Genomic DNA, 19,659 nt, shown 5'->3' with positions numbered 1-19,659 from the left:
TTGCCCCTTCCCCTTCTCCCTCACATCCTGCCTCTCTTACCGTTACATATTTGTTCTTCTTTTTTAAGCGCACCTTTCTGTCTCTGCTTCCGTTTTCAACACCCCCAGATAGAAAAAAAGAACACAAGGACCAGAGGCTCAATAAATAAACAGGAAACCAGCGCTCCAGCGCGAAGCAGGGCTTCTGTGCAGCACCTCCACCACACTGCCCACCAGACTCAATCAGGGAACATTTATTCAAGCTGCTCCCTCTTCAAATCACCAGACAGCAATTAAATGCAGGATCCTTTCTTGGATTTACTGGCTACTAAGAGCTAGTGACCAATTGTTTTCCAAACCTTCAATAACACGTTTCAACAGTGGGTCCCTTATAAAAGCATAGCAAAGTGTAATAGAGCATAGTAAAAGCATGATAAAGCATGGTCTGGGGTAAATAGCTTTCCTGTGAATTCTAGAGGTATGGTAAATGCAATGGGAAGGGCTTGTGAAGATCACTGTGCAGATATACCATGGTGGAGTTTTGGAAGGGATATGCCTACCCTCCGACACTAAAGATTGACCTGTATGACCTTGCCCTTGCTTTCAGTGATCCACAGCATATCAAAGAAACCCGTCGATCGCAGCTTTTTCAGCATCGCAGAGCAAGCCAGTGTGTTGACTTTTATTGCTGTTATTAGCAGGAAGTGAAATTCACCCAGACAGGAAGTGTGCCTTTTCGCGGTTGCAAACCCATCACTTCCATCTCCAGGCCGCCCCCGTAGCAACCGCCTGAGTGCATGACCCTCAGGAGCGCAATCTCACTGCGATAGGACTGCGGTTTACAAACTCGCATGCTAATGGAAAAATAAAGAGAGATCGTAGAGATCCAGGCAGCAATCACATCCGAACACACAGCCCGCCTGCAGCCCCCAAGTACATACAACAAAACAAGTGACTGATGGAATCATTAATGAAGACATTGAGGTGAAAGCTTTGCAGCCACTATCGAGAACGATCGAAAGAAAGAAAGAAAGAAAGAAAGAAAGAAAGGAAAGAAAGACACTCCATGGAACAAAGCACTGGGGGTTCTATGCAGGGCCTCACTGTCGTAATTGAAGTTTGATTCTTATGAAGTTTAATTATTAAATGCACTCTAGCTGTATCCAAACTCCAACTGAAATATCTGCAAGAATCAAAGGCAGTTAAATGAACAAACTGATTTTGTGTGCATACGAACCTGGAGCCACAAGATCTCCAGGGTCTGCATTCATTGTATGCACATGCAAAAATGTAAGCTTGACACCCAAGTGCCTGCCTTTCTATAACCCCAGATTCTGATACCCTCTGTGCTAAAGCAAGATTCCTGAGCAAGATTCCTGAGCAAGATTCCTCACAATGGAATGAGTACTTCTCTAGGTAGATGCTGACCTGTGAAGGGTGACATACACACATGCATACGGCCATGATCTCCCTTTGCGGTGTTAAAGGCTGTTGGAGGATGCCGAGGGCTGGTTGCTGGGGTATGGGGTTGCATTGAGAAGCACACAGCTAACTGTGCCGCTCTAATGAAGCTCTTCAGTCTCCCAGGCTGTCAACAAACAGTACTTCATTCATCCCAAATGGAAGCAAAGCAATATTCATTTTTCAATTGCAAAGCTAATAACGAAAAACGAGCTAATTAACATTTTAGGTAAGCTAATCCATTTTGATGTTGGTGTTGTTTTTAATAGGGGATTGGGGATTTGCTTTATTTCTTAGCTCGCTGCTGTAGAAGAAATTAGAAATGCAAACACTCACTCACTCACTCACACACAGACACAGATGCACACACTCACACACAGACACAGACGCACACACACACACACTCTTTAACAACAGAGACACTGCAGGGAAGACACCCCATAGCTTTTTCACAAAAACATTTTTGCAATAATAATTTTCATAAACCAAGCAGCCCAGCACAGTGAGCGAGGTGCACAGCCCCTGTGCGTGTTCTCCTGTGTGCAGCTGTCATCCTTCACAGAGCGGAACATTGCAGCACTACGTGAAAGTTTAAAAATGCATTTCAATAACACGCTTTCTGTTCATTAGCAATTCCTCATAATATTGGCTGTGATAATCGGCGAGATTTCAGTTCAGCATGTCATGTGTAGGATATAAGAGATGTGATGTGGGGCAGTTTTGGCGACACAGCTGTGAAGTGAAGCATCTGGCTGCTGAAACAGTGCGAAATGTATTCACTTAGGAAATCAGTCTAAAGAAGTTACAGAAAACCTTGTTACTTTATAACTGCTCTAAAGATTTCTTCCCCTGTTGTTTCTGGTTTTGTTTTGCTTCCCTGAAATGCAGCAAAGCTGATAGAAATCATAAATAACCTCCTGCTGCTGCATGTCACTGGTGTCAAGAAGGAAAGCAGCTTGCCTGTCTGTATCTGAAACTGTTAAGGGAATGTAAACGGACTGTAGATTTCACGTGGACTGCAGCTGAACTGAACGTGACTTTGTGGGAGAGTGCAGCTCTAACTATTGCCCTGATCGGTGTGTGTCTCTGAATGATCAACTTCAGTCACACAGGCTGCCAAACGATCATCTCCAGTGAGTGTTAAATCACAGGAATAAATCCGGCGGGCCCACGTCTCATTGCTTTTTGCTCTCTCCACTGGTATTTCCTCGATAATGTTAATTAGCTGGAACACTGATTGGTTTTTTTTATTTCCGTGCAGCATTGCTAATTCCAGCAGAGCTACGGGGGAATGAAATGAACTTCTCTCCCGCTGGCCCACTCCGCACATAGAGCTCTGTATCCACTGCTTTATATAGCCGGCCAGGAAGGGCTGCCTTCTCTCCAGCAGGCCACCTGCGACCTGGGATTGTTTATTACTCTGAGTAGGCTGTCTCTGCCCTTTGCAAAACAGGCTTAACAACACCTCTATGGGCTGTACGGTGCTTGCCTAAGTTTACCTTGTCTTTATCAGACTTTGCTTGCACTATTACAGTTGTTATCTTAGTTTTACAACATTTAAAGTGACCCCTCTCCTGTGTATGTTCAGTGTGATTTTTTTTTATATTGTTTTATTCCACAACCCAAAATGAAAGTAAAAACAAAGTAGTTGTATGGTATAAAGTTTTAATCTAGTGCACCGTGGCACTGTAACAGGCTTGCTGCACTAACTCAGGACCCTTCCCTGGGTGCCACCTCCCTGGTGAAGGTGCTGGTCTCTGGGTAGCTGCTGAGCTGATCCCCTTGTTTCAGTGGGATTGCTCAGGCAGCAGCAGTGCAGAGCTGGCTGGCGATACTGTGGTGTACGTGGGCCGGTGCGTGTGTGGGTGGAAAGGGGAGGAAGCAGCTGAGAGGCAAACCAGAAGAGCCTCTCATCAGATCTGCAGCTTCCTGAATATTAACAGTATACTGCTCTTTTTTTTATTATTTATTACAAACATATTTAGCTACAAAACGCATCACTGGTTTCCAAGGCAGGCTGGAAAGACCCCACACTCGAGGAGCACAAAGCAAGCATGGACAGGAGCCCCCTTCACACCAACCCTTAGGTGAGTCTGGAGCTCTGAGCGCAGTCAGTTGGGCTCCATGCTGCACAGGGGGAGTCTTGGTGCTTAGCCTGCTAGCCTTAGCTTTGTCAGCTCAACCAACTCTTTGTTGAGAAAACAGGTAAAGCGATCATACATTATTGTTCTTGCATTTTGGTATTCAAAAAAATTGCTATACAGATTGTTGTAACTTTTATATCTGACTGTTGAGTGCAATTCTTTTGCTTTTTGTAAACTATGTGAAGTACGTGTGTGTGTGTGTGTCAGTGTGTGTGTGTGTGTCAGTGTGTGTGTGTGGTTGTGTGTGTGTGTGTGTGTGTGTGTGTGTGTGTGTGTGTGTGTGTGTGTGTGTGTGTGTGTGTGTGTGTGTCAGTGTGTGTGTGTGTGTGTGTGTGTGTGTGTGTGTGTGTGTCAGAGTGTGTGTGTGTGTATAAATTAAAAGCAGAGTTTTATCTGAAAGATGAGCACAATGTCCTGAGAATGGATGGTGCTGTAAGCCTGCATTTTTCTCCTTGTTCTGAGAGTTGAAGTGGTCTCTGCTCGGGTCCAGGTTTGAGAATCTCGCTGCCCGTGTATCAGGATGAGGTAGCCGTGGTTCTCTGCATTAGTTCCAGACAGGAACAGAACCGACAGTGCAGGGTGTGAAGGGTCGTTTGATCTCAAATATGAGAAAATAGAAGGAAAAGATTTGTGAGGCTGCAGGATACAAATGCCACGCATCAAAAAAATACAATATCAAAGTTAATGAAGTTGATTAGATTAATACATCCAAATTTACCAGTTAAAAACAGTTGTATCTTACATGTATTAAAAAAACACCACTATATATAATATATAACAATAACCCTAATATTGTCATGTAATAATATTACAGAGAGGTCTTACCTGTTCCCCTCAAATAAGGGGAGTTGCAAATAGCACGTTTATATATATATATATATATATATATATATATATATATATATATATATATATAGTTTATTTTATTACTGGAGTGATGTTAAATTGAACTTTGTAACTGTAAACAAATTATGGTCTGTGTAAAGCATAATATTTTGAGGTGACTCTGGATGTTCAGTTCCCTGAATCACTTTATTCTGTCTAATCCAGAGCTTCTCAAACTCGATCCTGGGGACCCCCTGTGGCTGCTGGTTTTCATTCCAACCCAGCTCTCAGTTACTTAACTAGACCCTTAACTGAACTGGTAATTTGCTTAATTAGATATTTTTACTTCTTTTCCGCTATAGAACAGTTGCATATTTCAAGGTAGTTATAACATTTGATAAGTAACTGCAACAGTTTATGAGCTAAAAACAAGTAAAAAAGTCTAATTAAGTAAATTACTAGTTCAATTAAGGGTCTAGTTAAGTAATTGAGAGCTCAGTTGGATTGAAAACCAGCAGCCACATCGAGTTTGAGAAGCCCTAGTCTAATGCTAGCTGCTCGAGGTGCCAAACAATTACAAAAAGCAGTGCTGATAAAGGTGAATACCTCATTTCAGCTTAAATGGATCAGATGTGTTTTCATCTGTAGCAATTTTAGCTAGAGGATTCTATTCTGTCAAATGCTTTTCGGGTGAATTATTTTACCAGTTACAGTTTAAAGCTGAATTGTTAAGATATGTGATCCTATTTGAAAGTCACGTTGCAAAATGAAATAGGCCTGTACTGTTTCAAACCCAAAGGGTCGTTGTCAGGTCTTGGTATTAGGGGGACTTTTATCAAACACATTAATTCTGGAAGATGTTTAGTTTGAAGAGCATATTTGTATCTATCCAACAATAACATTCTATTGCAAAAACATCTTCTACAGTGATTTTCTAAGTTAAATAGTAAGAGAATTAGTTGAGTTTCATTTCTGATTAACCTTCCTAAGATTACATATATATATGTAGTATTTGCTTCAGGACTTACAGACTGAGGGTCAATGTGGCCACTTCTCAAAATTTTAGGGGGGCATTTCCTTCAGTGAGGGGATCAATATGTTTGATTCAGAACCAACCACCATTTCTTATTTCTGTTTGTTTTAAATATGCCAACATAGTTTACTGACCTTTTGTTTCTGAAGAATAAAAAATACAACCTTAAAGCTGTAGATACCACCAAGGTGTTTCTACAATATCACTGTCACTTTTGGGGAAAATATTAGGAAAGGTGTAACAGTGATGCAGGTGTATCACTGAGTAAAGGATATTCAAGGTACCAAATCACTTTAGAACAGGCTTTAGAACAGGGATTTTTCAATCTCTTTTTTAAGCTGTGTTTTACATCCCAAAAATGTATCCACTCATATATATGATATATATAGATATATATAAATATATTATATATAATATAAATATATATATTAATATATATATATACACAGTATATATACTATATATATGTGTGTGTCAGGTTGACATATATATATATATATGAGAAGAGGATCAGACTGCCCTGAATTGCTACTGCTATCAGACTAGAGGTAGTATGCTGGCGCAAACAGTCTTCAGGTTTACATCATACAGAGCTTTCATCTTTGCATTATCTCCAGTCCCCTAACAGGACAATATAAATAATATTGTGTACCCTGCAAGTGCGATTTTGTTTCCTGGATTTATTCATTTACTTGATTGTTTTTACTTTATTTGTGATTCAGCAGCCACTCAGCTTCCTGCGCTCTGATACGCAGTTACTGCGAGGAGGCTTGATCGACAGAAAGCATTGGGGTGTCAGTAAATGCAGCACCACACTATATATATATATATATATATATATATATATATATATATGCACCTTTACCGATTCACTAGCACACAGGAGCCCTTAGGAAGCAAGGTTTGAAACATGCCTGAATGTTTAATAAGAACATCCTCTTGTATTCTACAGCAGTGGTCAAAACCAGATAGTGTCCAACCAAAGGAACCTGCCCGAGTCCATTGCATTGGAACTGATGAAGTCAGGTTGAAACACGCAGCAGGCTTTGGTTATTGCTATTTTACTATTGGCCAATTCTGTGTCAGAGCTGTGGAGGTATTCTGTGCGTGTCTGTGCAATTCTGTGTCAGAGAGCTGCGGAGGTATTCTGTGCGTGTCTGTGCAATTCTATGTCAGAGCTGTGGAGGTATTCTGTGCATGTATATTCCTGTTATTCTGTCAACCTGGTGTGATTGCATTCCAACCACAACTCGCTACCCATACCTGAACCCACACCTATTAGCACAGCCGGGACAGCGCAGCTGGAATAATGCACACAGTGTGCTGGTACACCATCGCCTCTTGGTGCCCTTTCACAGGTGAGTGTCATTGCCTGGCTTGCTGTCTGTATTAAATGCTTGAGATAGTGATGCGTACTCTCTACTGTACACGCTAAGCTAGCCCTGCTGCTCACAGCTGGCTGCCTCATGCTTTAAAGGTTGCTAGACTGCATCCAGAAGCCGCTATGCTGAACTTCCTTAGTTGCTGCTGTTTATTAAGTGAGAGGAGTTTCGTGTAGTGTGGTTGGTGTGAAGATTTCTGCAAGCTCTTGTAGGTGTGTGTCATTTTGAGATTCAGAAACAGGCTTGGCTATAACGGAAAGTGGGTTTGTTATTGGAAGTTAATTTTTTTTTTTTGTTTGTTTTACACAACTTCAGTTTCTTGGAATTGGCCGACCGAAAGTGAATCAGTCAAATGAGAAGTGGGTGTGCTCACAATCAGGGTCCTACACCCCTCCGGTCCCTCTTTGGATACTGTCGAGAAAGCCAACAATAAATACATACATACATACACACATACATACATAAATAAAATGCCAATTCAACTTTTGTATATTTCTTAAATTAGAAAAAAAAAAAACTATGAAAACGTTTCTGTTTAGTTTCCAGTCCTCTCTCGTCCAGACGGAGCTGTGCCGAGTTGTCGTGCTGCAGTAGGCTTGACGGTGGAGGTGTCTGGTGAGGTTGGCTGTCCCTGAGGTGGCCTCTGTGGGTGTGGACACAAGCACAGTATGGTCCAGCACTGCCCTGCCTGCCTCCTGCTCCGCCCCACCGACTCTCCGCTCAGCTCTGTCGCCATGGCGCACACGACTCCACAGCCACCAGCCACCAGGAAACAGGGCCGCCTGCAGGAACGGTAAGACCAGGCCAGCTGCTCTCACAACACAGCCAGATTCAAAGGGGCTGACGCACAGCTGAAGCCACGACTGCCATGTTTAGAAAAGCATGCCATGTTATGTCAAATTTTCAGAATCATGTTGTAGTTAGCCATGCTTGTAGCATGATAACCACAGCTGTTAACAGTGTTTCATCATGCATATCTGCGGTTTATCTTGCATGATTTCACCATATGCTTTACTACACCATGCTGTTCTCTCATCTCAGTTTACCCAATCATCCCAGCAGAAATCTCATGAGGATTACATTTGAATTACACTGCCGTCGTGCCTACAGCACATCAGGTTGAGGGTGATAAAGATAATAAAATTATTCTCAGATTAGTCTGACCTTCATATTTGGTACCTGTCAGCTTTTCAGATTAAGGTCCATGTACTTAGTGCACAAACATATTTCTTTGGTATTTCTAAACTCAGTACTGTTGAGTGTTGACTAGTCATGGCTAACATGACAATGCTAAAACCACAGGTAAGGGTTGCGTTATGGATTCCTGCGTCTCATTCCCCAGTTAACCAGCTACTGTTCCGTCTCCGGCTGTCAAAGACTCAACTTGCCTGTGCAGGTATTCCTTCCAGTGTGTAGGTGAGGCTTTCCCTCCATCCCTCTGTACCTCCCTCCTTCCGTCCCTCCCTCTGTCCCTCCCTCCATCCCTCCCTCCTTCCACCTCTCCAGGCGCATTACATACTGTTGGCTTGTGGTTCATGAATTTGCTTTATTGCATTAATATGCTTATTTTTATTTTTATTTTGCATACCGATATAAAATAAAACACCTGTTGATGTTGAAGAAGAAGAAAGGGAAAAACAAAACACCTACTGCCCTTTGGAGTAAAACACTATCAACACAGCTCTCCTGGTGCTAAATGGATGTGAAATTACCTTTCTCAATCCACGATTGCAGTTTGGTTGTCAAACTCAGTTAAATATATACCGTGCTTGTTCTTTACCTTCACGTGGGAGTTGTTTCGCCAGTCGGCTTCCTTTTTTTCTTTGTTTCAGTGGGTGCTTCAGTGCTCACGAAGGGTGATGGGCTGAAGTCAGGCATGGTGCTTCCCTGGACTAATGCTTAGTGAACCGATCTCATTGCAAAGGTGACATGAGCCAGACCCCAGACTCCCCATAGGGGAGAGGCAGGAGAGGCCAGCGAACGAGCCTGTGTCTGTGTCTGACTGTCTGTTTGTGCCACAGTGCTATTAAAGGTGAACTCCTCAGAAGGTGGGATGAATGCACCTGGACAAGCAGTGTGGGCAGACATAAAGAGCAGCCAGCCATTCCATTAGCACAAAACAGAAATCACTCTGATCTCAGTCAGCTGGGTAGCATGGGGAGAGATGCTCTGTGGGTCACTAGACTAATAGACAGTGTATTTCTATATATAAATATAGATGCATGGCTCTATTCTCATGGAGATAGCCCCCCTCTGTGGCTAGCTGGCTCTCTGACTAGTTTTCTCACAGCTGCTCGTGGCTTAGTAACATGAGATGGTTTTACAGAGGCAATTGGTACCCTTATTGGAATTGACCATGATAAATCTGCAAAGTAATTGCACAGCGGGTGATTGCGTTATTATCGTCGTAATCGACAGTCAGCTTTGTGGGGTGTTAATCAGCCTTCCAGAGGAATAAAGCACCCAGTTCTAGTTGAAATAATCCAATGGAAATTGGGGGGGGGGGCTCCTTTGCCTGTTGATTGATTTGAAATGGAGGTGGGGCGGTTCCTTTGCCTGTTGATTGGTTTGAAACGGAGGTGGGGCGGTTCCTTTGCCTGTTGATTGGTTGCCCGTTCAGCTGATTGCTTTTGGATTGTTGTTACACATCATGCTGCTGCCTTAAAGAGATCCCCTGCTTGCATTTTGATGTTTGTCTGCTAGACTGGGTTTCTTCTAGTTTTGCCAGTGAGTGTATACCATGCTTTGACCCTGTCTCAGCCTGCTGGCCCTGGTGCCTGATCCCTGTGCCTCCCCCTCTGGTTTCAGGAGGGGCTCCAATGTGTCCCTGATGCTGGATGTGAGCTCCCTGGGAAACGTGGAGCCCATCTGCTCCATCTCCACGCCGCGTGAGATCACCCTGCACGTCCTGCGCAACAGAAGCCACCTGCTGTCAGGGGAGGAGCTGCAGGATGCTGCCCGGGACCCGCAGGAGCTGGCTGCAGAGTTCTCGGTACGGGGGACACTGTGTTAAAAACTAGACTCAAAGTTACAATTTTTCTTCAAGTAGCGCAAGTGTAATTCAGCTTAGGTATGCAGACTGATGTTGTTTGAAGGATACACATATAAATATTAATAGGTACAAACTTTGCTCTTAATCTGCTTCATTGTTTGACAGTTTTTTGTGTATGTGTGTGTGTGTATATATATATATATATATATATATATATATATATATATATATATATATATATATATATATAACAACTGTTACTTAATTCTGATCTCTTATAACGATATTGGAGATTTTAATGGAAATCTGTGTTGTCCTTTGTAGAAAATCCCATCCAATTTTGTGGACCAGGCTGAACTGGATATCCCTGGCCACGCCTTAAAGGACCGATACAAAACCATCTTACCCAGTAAGTACAAAACCAGTGAGGTGAGCACAGTATAAAGAACTTAAATCAACCAATCTGTAAATATTTGCAGTGGAGGATTTTAAACAATAAAAGCTGCATTTTCCATATTTTGGTTGAATATATTTCTGTTTAAGGTGGATCTCGATAGTTTTGTAATTTGTGAAATTTTATGTATGTAGGATAATGCATAAATAAGTACTGTAGCGGACCACCTTTAGTGCGGTTCACTGTAAGAAATTCCTCATTTTTTTCAGACCCCCAGACCCGAGTGTGTCTCCGGAAGAAGGGGCATGATGGTGATTCCTACATCAACGCTAACTATATCCAGGTAAGCATCTCCCCAGTGCAGAGAAAGCACTCTTAATGCACAGTACAGAGCTTCTGTACTGAACTGCCTTCTCAACTCCTTTTCCTCTTGCCTCTGTCTCCCCCTATAGGAGTACAAAGGTACTGAGAAGAGGTTCATTGCCACCCAGGGACCCATGGTCAACACAGTCTCTGATTTCTGGGAGATGGTGTGGCAGGAGGATTCCCCGATTATCATCATGATAACCAAACTGCAGGAGAAGAAAGAGGTACAGTACTGTGTGTCAAAGAGGGGTGCATCATTGTGGAGCAACAGCCAAGCAAATTCTCCCTTAAGAAGCACTGTGAACAGAGCTGGATGTACTGTTTCGATTGGGAAGACATTCATAATGAAGAGCTGCTTGTGTTGGGTTAAGAACAACTCCATTCCATTTCCAGTCTTTACAGTCAGTGGTGTCAGATTGCACAGGTGGGTGGGTTTTCACAGTCCAGTTGGGTAGAAAAAAAACAGAACCAGTACGTTAAGTAGTTTACAAGACTACATTGAGGACTGAGTCAACGTTATGAGAGACAGCATGTTGATTTTTTTCTGCTGCACAGGGTTTTAATATCACTAAGTGCAGTAGATACAATGGGAACATATCCAGTTCCATCTCTGATTCATTCTCTGTCTTCTTTAGAAGTGTGTCCTCTACTGGCCAGAAGAGGAAGGGCAGTATGGCAGGTTCAGAGTTTCTGTGGACAGAGTCAATGACTGTGATGGGTATACTATCCGAGAGCTCACTGTTAAGGTACGCACCGCGGAGTGAGTGAGGGGTCTGGGGGGGAGGCGACAATTTCCTATAGGAAAAAAAAAGCTAACAAACTCTGGTGAAAAAAATTGGTGTCCCGTTATCTTCATTTTTAAATGAAACAAGAAAAATTCTCGGGAAATTCTATCAGTTCCTCATTAGTGATGGTTCATGGTGGTTCATAAATTCTTACTCAACGATTCATGTGTCACCACCCCCCAGCTTGAAGAGGAAATCCGCCATGTGAAACATTACTGGTACTCATCCTGGCCGGACCACCAGACCCCCGCCTGCGCCACACCCCTGCTGCAGCTGGTCCAGGAGGTGGAGGAGAGCCGGAAGGGGATGCAGAGTCAAGGACCGGTCATCGTGCACTGCAGGTACTGTCCACACAGCCTCCAGCCCACTGCACACTGCACGACACGCTTCTATAGAGTACTGTAACAGGGAGAGATCTGTGCTGACTCTGCTGGCATGTTCACGGGCTGCAGGAAGAGGGCGGCAGTCGTCCAACAACCGCCTGTGAGTCATGGCAGTGACACGGGGAGGTGGGAAAGTGGGTGTGTGGACTTTCCCCCTCTCTGAATGGCTGAGAGGCGCATCTTGGGAGATTGTTAGCCCTATAAATTAACGCTCCGTTGTTTCCTCAGGTCTGCCCACTTAGACGCAACGAGAGTGCGGAAGCTCTGATCCACGACCGCGAATCAGGCGAAACAAAGAGTTTCATAGCGAGACAGAGAGAGCGGGGAACCCTTGTGCAGACCCCGGCATATTGTGAAAGAACAGGCTAGTTAGCCTACAGAGTAGGACGGTGATCCGGGTCGTGCGGGTAGCGACAACCGGGATAACACTGCCGAGTACAGCACCTTTTATTTGTAGTTTTATTACTGTTTTATTTTCCATTGTTCTTTTGGCCTTCTGTTTTCATTATTATTTCTTTGAGCACCTGCGAGTGCACTTGCTGTTCACGTACCAGCTGTGGTATTTCCGTGGTGCTGTCTATCATCGTTGATAGGCAGCCCACGGTCAACAGTGCCCTCTGCTGGAAAAAGCAAGAACTGTTTGCAAATAAAACTGGGCACCTGTGTGGTGTTTTCAAGTACACCTGTCTGTCTCCTAGTCAGTGAATTACCCACACCCCTTCCACACGTGGTGTCAGAAGTGGGATTCACTGGCACTGCCTCAAGCAGTGCATATTCAGAAGGAGCAGACTAGCATGGATGCTACCCAGTTTGCCGCAATGATGGACCTCCGGCGCCAGACGCTCACTGCAGCAGTGCAGGGGGCGGCTAGACCCGTAGCTCCAGACCACTCCATCCAGAGACCCACCAAAATGACGGCCGAGGATCGACCGGGCGCCTACTTGGAGGTGTTCGAGGCTATGGTGATCTCGGCCGGGTGGCCCCAAACCCAGTGGGCTAGCTATGTGTTGCCCCAACTCACCGGGGAGGCTCAAGCAGCTGCGAGGACGCTGTCCCCGGAGCACATGCTGGATTACCCCCGGCTGAAGGGAGCCATCCTAAATCGTGTGGGAGCCACACCGGAGGGCTACCGGAAGAAATTTCGGGAGGAGCAGTTTGCGGCAAGGGAGCACCCACGAGCCATCGCCCACCATCTGAAGGATTACGCCATGGGTTGGTTAAATCCGGATTTGAACACCAAAGCCAGGGTGGTGGAGATGATTGTGGTGGAGCGCTTCCTGGAATGTATAGCCCCGGAACCTCGGTTGTGGGTCCAGCGGCAGGCACCAGACACGCTGGACCGGGCGGTCGAACTTGCCGAGCGGTACCAGGCAGCGGAACCAACGCCTGCGAAACTGCCCGGGAGGAGTGCGGCTACTGGATCGTCCCCTCAACTGGCCCCGGAAAGGGCGAAGGGACTGGGGGGAAGGGGTAGTCCAGGATTTGGTCGGGGGGTGTCAGCAGGAGCTCCCAGCCCGGGTACTGGAGCAGGGGTGTGGGTAATTCACTGACTAGGAGACAGACAGGTGTACTTGAAAACACCACACAGGTGCCCAGTTTTATTTGCAAACAGTTCTTGCTTTTTCCGGCAGAGGGCACTGTTGACCGTGGGCTGCCTATCAACGATGATAGACAGCACCACGGAAATACCACAGCTGGTACATGAACAGCAAGTGCACTCGCAGGTGCTCAAAGAAATAATAATGAAAACAGAAGGCGAAAAGAACAATGGAAAATAAAACAGTAATAAAACTACAAATAAAAGGTGCTGCACTCGGCAGTGTTATCCCGGTTGTCGCTACCCTCACGACCCTGTTCACCGTCCTACTCTGTAGGCTAACTAGCCTGTTCTTTCACAATATGCCGGGGTCTGCACAAGGGTTCCCCGCTCTCTCTGTCTCGCTATGAAACTCTTTGTTTCGCCTGATTCGCGGTCCTGGATCAGAGCTTCCGCACTCTCGTTGCGTCTAAGTGGGCAGACCTGAGGAAACAACGGAGCGTTAATTTATAGGGCTAACAATCTCCCAAGACGCGCCTCTCAGCCATTCAGAGAGGGGGAAAGTCCACACACCCACTTTCCCACCTCCCCGTGTCACTGCCATGACTCACAGGCGGTTGTTGGACGACTGCCGCCCTCTTCCTGCAGCCCGTGAACATGCCAGCAGAGTCAGCACAGATCTCTCCCTGTTACAAGTACCTTAACACATCCTCCAGCCCACTGCACACTGCACAGCACACTTCTATAGAGTACCTTAACACAGCGTCCAGCCCACTGCACTGCACACTGCGCAACACGCTTCTATAGAGTACCTTAACACAGCGTCCAGCCCCCTGCACTGCACACTGCACAACATGCTTCTATAGAGTACCTTAACACAGCGTCCAGTCCCCTGCACTGCACACTGCACAACACACTTCTATAGAGTACCTTAACACAGCGTCCAGTCCCCCCTGCACACTGCACACTGCACAACACGCTTCTATAGAGTACCTTAACACAGCGTCCAGTCCCCTGCACTGCACACTGCACAACACGCTTCTATAGAGTACATTAACACAGCGTCCAGCCCCCTGCACTGCACACTGCACAACACGCTTCTATAGAGTACCTTAACACAGCGTCCAGTCCCCTGCACTGCACACTGCACAACACGCTTCTATAGAGTACCTTAACACAGCGTCCAGTCCCCTGCACTGCACACTGCACAACACGCTTCTATAGAGTACCTTAACACAGCGTCCAGTCCCCTGCACTGCACACTGCACAACACGCTTCTATAGAGTACCTTAACACAGCGTCCAGTCTCCTGCACTGCACACTACACAACACGCTTCTATAGAGTACCTTAACACAGCATCCAGCCCCCTGCACTGCACACTGCACAACACGCTTCTATAGAGTACCTTAACACAGCGTCCAGTCCCCTGCACTGCACACTACACAACACGCTTCTATAGAGTACCTTAACACAGCGTCCAGTCCCCTGCACTGCACACTGCACAACACGCTTCTATAGAGTACCTTAACACAGCATCCAGCCCCCTGCACTGCACACTGCACAACACGCTTCTATAGAGTACCTTAACACAGCGTCCAGTCCCCTGCACTGCACACTGCACAACACGCTTCTATAGAGTACCTTAACACAGCGTCCAGTACCCTGCACTGCACACTACACAACACGCTTCTATAGAGTACCTTAACACAACGTCCAGTCCCCTGCACTGCACACTGCACAACACACTTCTATAGAGTACCTTAACACAGCGTCCAGTCCCCTGCACTGCACACTGCACAACACGCTTCTATAGAGTACCTTAACACAGCGTCCAGTCCCCTGCACTGCACACTGCACAACACGCTTCTATAGAGTACCTTAACACAGCGTCCAGTCCCCTGCACTGCACACTGCACAACACGCTTCTATAGAGTACCTTAACACAGCGTCCAGTCCCCTGCACTGCACACTGCACAACACGCTTCTATAGAGTACCTTAACACAGCGTCCAGTCCCCTGCACTGCACACTGCACAACACGCTTCTATAGAGTACCTTAACACAGCGTCCAGTCCCCTGCACTGCACACTGCACAACACGCTTCTATAGAGTACCTTAACACAGCGTCCAGTCCCCTGCACTGCACACTACACAACACGCTTCTATAGAGTACCTTAACACAGCGTCCAGCCCCCTGCACTGCACACTGCACAACACGCTTCTATAGAGTACCTTAACACAGCGTCCAGTCCCCTGCACTGCACACTGCACAACACGCTTCTATAGAGTACATTAACACAGCGTCCAGTCCCCTGCACTGCACACTGCACAACACGCTTCTATAGAGTACCTTAACACAGCGTCCAGTCCCCTGCACTGCACACTGCACAACACGCTTCTATAGAGTACCTTAACACAGCGTCCAGTCCCCTGCACTGCACACTGCACAACACGCTTCTATAGAGTACCTTAACACAGCGTCCAGTCCCCTGCACTGCACACTGCACAACACGCTTCTATAGAGTACCTTAACACAGCGTCCAGTCCCCTGCACTGCACACTGCACAACACGCTTCTATAGAGTACCTTAACACAGCGTCCAGTCCCCTGCACTGCACACTGCACAACACGCTTCTATAGAGTACCTTAACACAGCGTCCAGTCCCCTGCACTGCACACTGCACAACACGCTTCTATAGAGTACCTTAACACAGCGTCCAGCCCCCTGCACTGCACACTGCACAACACGCTTCTATAGAGTACCTTAACACAGCGTCCAGTCCCCTGCACTGCACACTGCACAACACGCTTCTATAGAGTACCTTAACACAGCGTCCAGTCCCCTGCACTGCACACTGCACAACACGCTTCTATAGAGTACCTTAACACAGCGTCCAGTCCCCTGCACTGCACACTGCACAACACGCTTCTATAGAGTACCTTAACACAGCGTCCAGTCCCCTGCACTGCACACTGCACAACACGCTTCTATAGAGTACCTTAACACAGCGTCCAGTCCCCTGCACTGCACACTGCACAACACGCTTCTATAGAGTACCTTAACACAGCGTCCAGTCCCCTGCACTGCACACTGCACAACACGCTTCTATAGAGTACCTTAACACAGCGTCCAGTCCCCTGCACTGCACACTGCACAACACGCTTCTATAGAGTACCTTAACACAGCGTCCAGTACCCTGCACTGCACACTACACAACACGCTTCTATAGAGTAACTTAACACAGCGTCCAGTCCCCTGCACTGCACACTGCACAACACGCTTCTATAGAGTACCTTAACACAGCGTCCAGTACCCTGCACTGCACACTACACAACACGCTTCTATAGAGTAACTTAACACAGCGTCCAGTCCCCTGCACTGCACACTGCACAACACGCTTCTATAGAGTACCTTAACACAGCGTCCAGTCCCCTGCACTGCACACTGCACAACACGCTTCTATAGAGCACCTTAACATATCCAAACTCCTGAGAGCTTCTACTCAAGTTCACAAGTGGTCTAGAGTAGTCGTGAGATATAAGCTAAAGTTTAGAATATACTGCAATGGCATCAGAAGAACACACACTGACACACACACACACACAGACACACACTTGTCCATATGTGCACCACTGCTTTATAAAGAACAGTTGCTTTGAATCTTCAGCAGCCCAACACTTTAATATAGACTTCAGCCTCCAGGCATTCCAGAAGACTTCCAGAATTCCAGAGAATTCGTTTCCCCTGATCACACCTGGAAGTGATACTTGGAAACCAGGCACTGCTTTTGGGATCTGAAAGGGTTTTAGGAAACTTACATCAAGATACAGTGAATCACAAACAAAGAATAATCTTAAATCTCACCTGATATGGCTAGAGGAAAAGCATGTCTGCAGCAGCAGCGAGTGGGTGGCAGGGTGGCAGGGTGGCACGGTGGCAGGGTGGCGCTCACACTCACTGCCTTCTTGTGTTTCAGCGCTGGGATCGGGCGGACAGGTTGCTTCATCGCCACTAGTATGGGCTGCCAGCAGCTGAAGAGCAGCGGTGAGGTGGACGTGCTGGGGATCGTGTGCCAGCTGCGCATCGACAGGTCAGAACCAGGGGCTGCATTCTCAATGCCTTTACTCCAAAAACCACACCCAAAACAACTGAACTCATCACTCAAGATCGGCAAGCACAACTGTCAACATGTCTACATTTTGTAACTTTACTTTTTAAAAGAATAGGAGGTAATTGGACACTACTAGAACAGGTCCCAATTTACAAAGCTATTTACAGTGTGTTAGGGGAGGGGGTGCGTATTTGTATATTTGAGATGGAATGGCTGATCAGGCTGACCCCTCTCACTCCCCCTCTCTCTTCACAGGGGTGGTATGATCCAGACCTCTGAGCAGTACCAGTTCCTCTACCTGGCGCTGGCCCAGTACAGCAGACAGCTTCGACAGGCCCTCCCAAAGCCTGAACAGTGAGGACCCTCCCCCTCAATCAACAGCACATGAATGTTTTACAGAATTTATAGAATCTCTATTTTTCCACTGAAGAAGATTTGATCTCTTTTAATACAGTAAATACGTGCGCCTGCCTCTGGCCTTACAAACCTGTTCTTCAGGATACTATAAATTAGGTTTGGTGTATATAATGTGAAATTCCACAGGAGATTTGCACATGTTTCCTGGTTTATTTTCTACAGGAATCTTAAAGGATTCACAGCCTTCTATGTAAGCCAGCGTGACGGGAAAGCACAGTGATGCTGCCAGAGAGCCACAAAAAAGACCTGTGACGAAAAAACTTTGTAGAGATTGGCAGAAAGAAATGGGTTAAATTGCTATGGCAACTATTAAAAACTCAATAGTTCTGAATTCAGAAACATCTTAAACTCAATGACCAATGTTTTGAGAAGTCTTTCTCAGTGTCTTCAAATGAAAAGGTTTCTTCATCGAAATGTTTGTCATTGAAGGTATTACGTTTATTTTTGTATTTTTAAAGTTAACAGAAAAAAAGTCCTTTATTATTATTATTTTATATAAGTGCAATTGTTTATGCCTCTTGTTCATGTCAAATATATTAAGACAGGCTTGATTGGTGGTACACTGCCACCTTTCAACAATAAGCGGTATTACATCATTGAGAAATTGAAAACAGAATTCTGGTCCTCCTGTTCCACTGCTATCTTGAGGTCCTGTACTTAAGCATAGTGTGATCTGGGTTTGAGTTGAGCTCTTCTCTCAGTCCGGATTAATACTTCAGCTTTTCTACATATTTTTCTTCCTGTTTTATCACTTTCTACGGGAATTGTTAAAAGCAGGCAGTCGCTAAAATTTGAAACAGCGCTGTCAGCAACCGATAACAGAGTCAACAGTGCGCACATGGGTGTGTCCTGATGAGTAAGCTGTTGTTTTTATAATCATGCCTTTTGCTACGCTAGATTTCTCTTTGGTCTTTTAGGTATGCTTTCGAGAATTCAAGCAGATGTTTTCTGAGGTATTCTCGCTTTCTAAGTGTCATTGCAGAACATTGAGATTAAATTGACTTTGTAAAGCTGGGGAAGCACAGACTCTCCTAATTAATAAAAGAATGTTCTGACCATGAGGTCCCTTAAGGCTTTCCCTGGAACATATCCTGCATCTAGCTGGGGTTGAATAAAGAACCACTGTGTACTGTTGGAGCACAGCGATATGTAGAACTATTAGATGTTCCAGCATCCTTATTCTAGAACCCCTGGGGTAGAGGAAAGTTAAACCCATTGACAATACAGAACCCAATCAGGGTTCTTTATCAAACCTGAAAAACACGATGGGGTCCAGAGTGGAAGCCCAAAAGAACCATAGAGCTTTCAAGGAGAGAGATAAGCATCTGAGAGCCTCGCCCAGCTCACCACGCACACACAAGCCCATAAGAGACACACCTGGCCAGCGGCATTCTTCTCTAGCGGTCTTCATTTAGAAAGGCTTCACATTGCTTTGTCCACTGAGGTCCTGGCAGCTGTGCCGGTGAGGGATTAATAAAACCATGCGTGTGATGTTTTGTAGTTATCTAATAAAAGAGCTTTTTATTTAAGCAAGTGGGTGTTGTGGTGTTTCTTTTAGGGTCATGTGTGGTAAGGATGTTACTGCATGTCATGTTACTGAATCTTTGCATGTTGACGAGATAGCAGCCTTTGACCCATCAGCGTCATTTGTAGCTTCCTATCTTGAAACCAAGCCTGAGCCATTGTGTCGGTGGAAATGACGACCAGGATTATGAGCGCAACTTGATGTATGCGCTTTGAAAACTGAGCTGTACCAGCCTTAGGTTCCCCATAGTAAAAGCCAAGCAAAGTGTAATAAAGCACAGTGAAGGCATGGCATAGAGCAGGTAAAGCATTGTAAAGCACAGAG

General features: G+C 45.6%; 1 protein-coding gene across 4 annotated transcripts; it reads left to right on the top strand.

Moving 5' to 3' along the window:
* Positions 1–3,438: 3,438 nt before the first annotated feature.
* LOC121299441 (tyrosine-protein phosphatase non-receptor type 7-like) lies at positions 3,439–19,339 on the top strand. 4 transcript variants are annotated; one of them, XM_041227132.1, is made up of 10 exons: positions 3,439–3,527; positions 7,371–7,617; positions 9,633–9,816; positions 10,141–10,225; positions 10,480–10,553; positions 10,663–10,800; positions 11,212–11,322; positions 11,545–11,702; positions 17,259–17,372; positions 17,649–19,339. In XM_041227132.1, exons 2-10 carry the CDS (start codon positions 7,493–7,495, stop codon positions 17,749–17,751), a joined length of 1,092 nt encoding a protein of 363 aa, XP_041083066.1. In that variant the 5' UTR covers positions 3,439–3,527; positions 7,371–7,492; the 3' UTR covers positions 17,752–19,339. The 4 variants fall into 4 exon arrangements, with proteins under 4 accessions (XP_041083066.1, XP_041083065.1, XP_041083067.1 ...); XM_041227131.1 differs by having other exon boundaries at positions 7,364–7,617; XM_041227130.1 differs by lacking the exon at positions 3,439–3,527 and adding an exon at positions 6,514–6,800 and having other exon boundaries at positions 7,364–7,617.
* The last annotated feature ends 320 nt before the right edge of the window (positions 19,340–19,659 follow it).

Source organism: Polyodon spathula, chromosome 25 (assembly GCF_017654505.1).
Source record: "Polyodon spathula isolate WHYD16114869_AA chromosome 25, ASM1765450v1, whole genome shotgun sequence".
In the NCBI taxonomy this organism is placed as follows: Eukaryota; Metazoa; Chordata; class Actinopteri; order Acipenseriformes; family Polyodontidae; genus Polyodon; species Polyodon spathula.
This window is presented reverse-complemented; position numbering and strand designations above follow the sequence as displayed.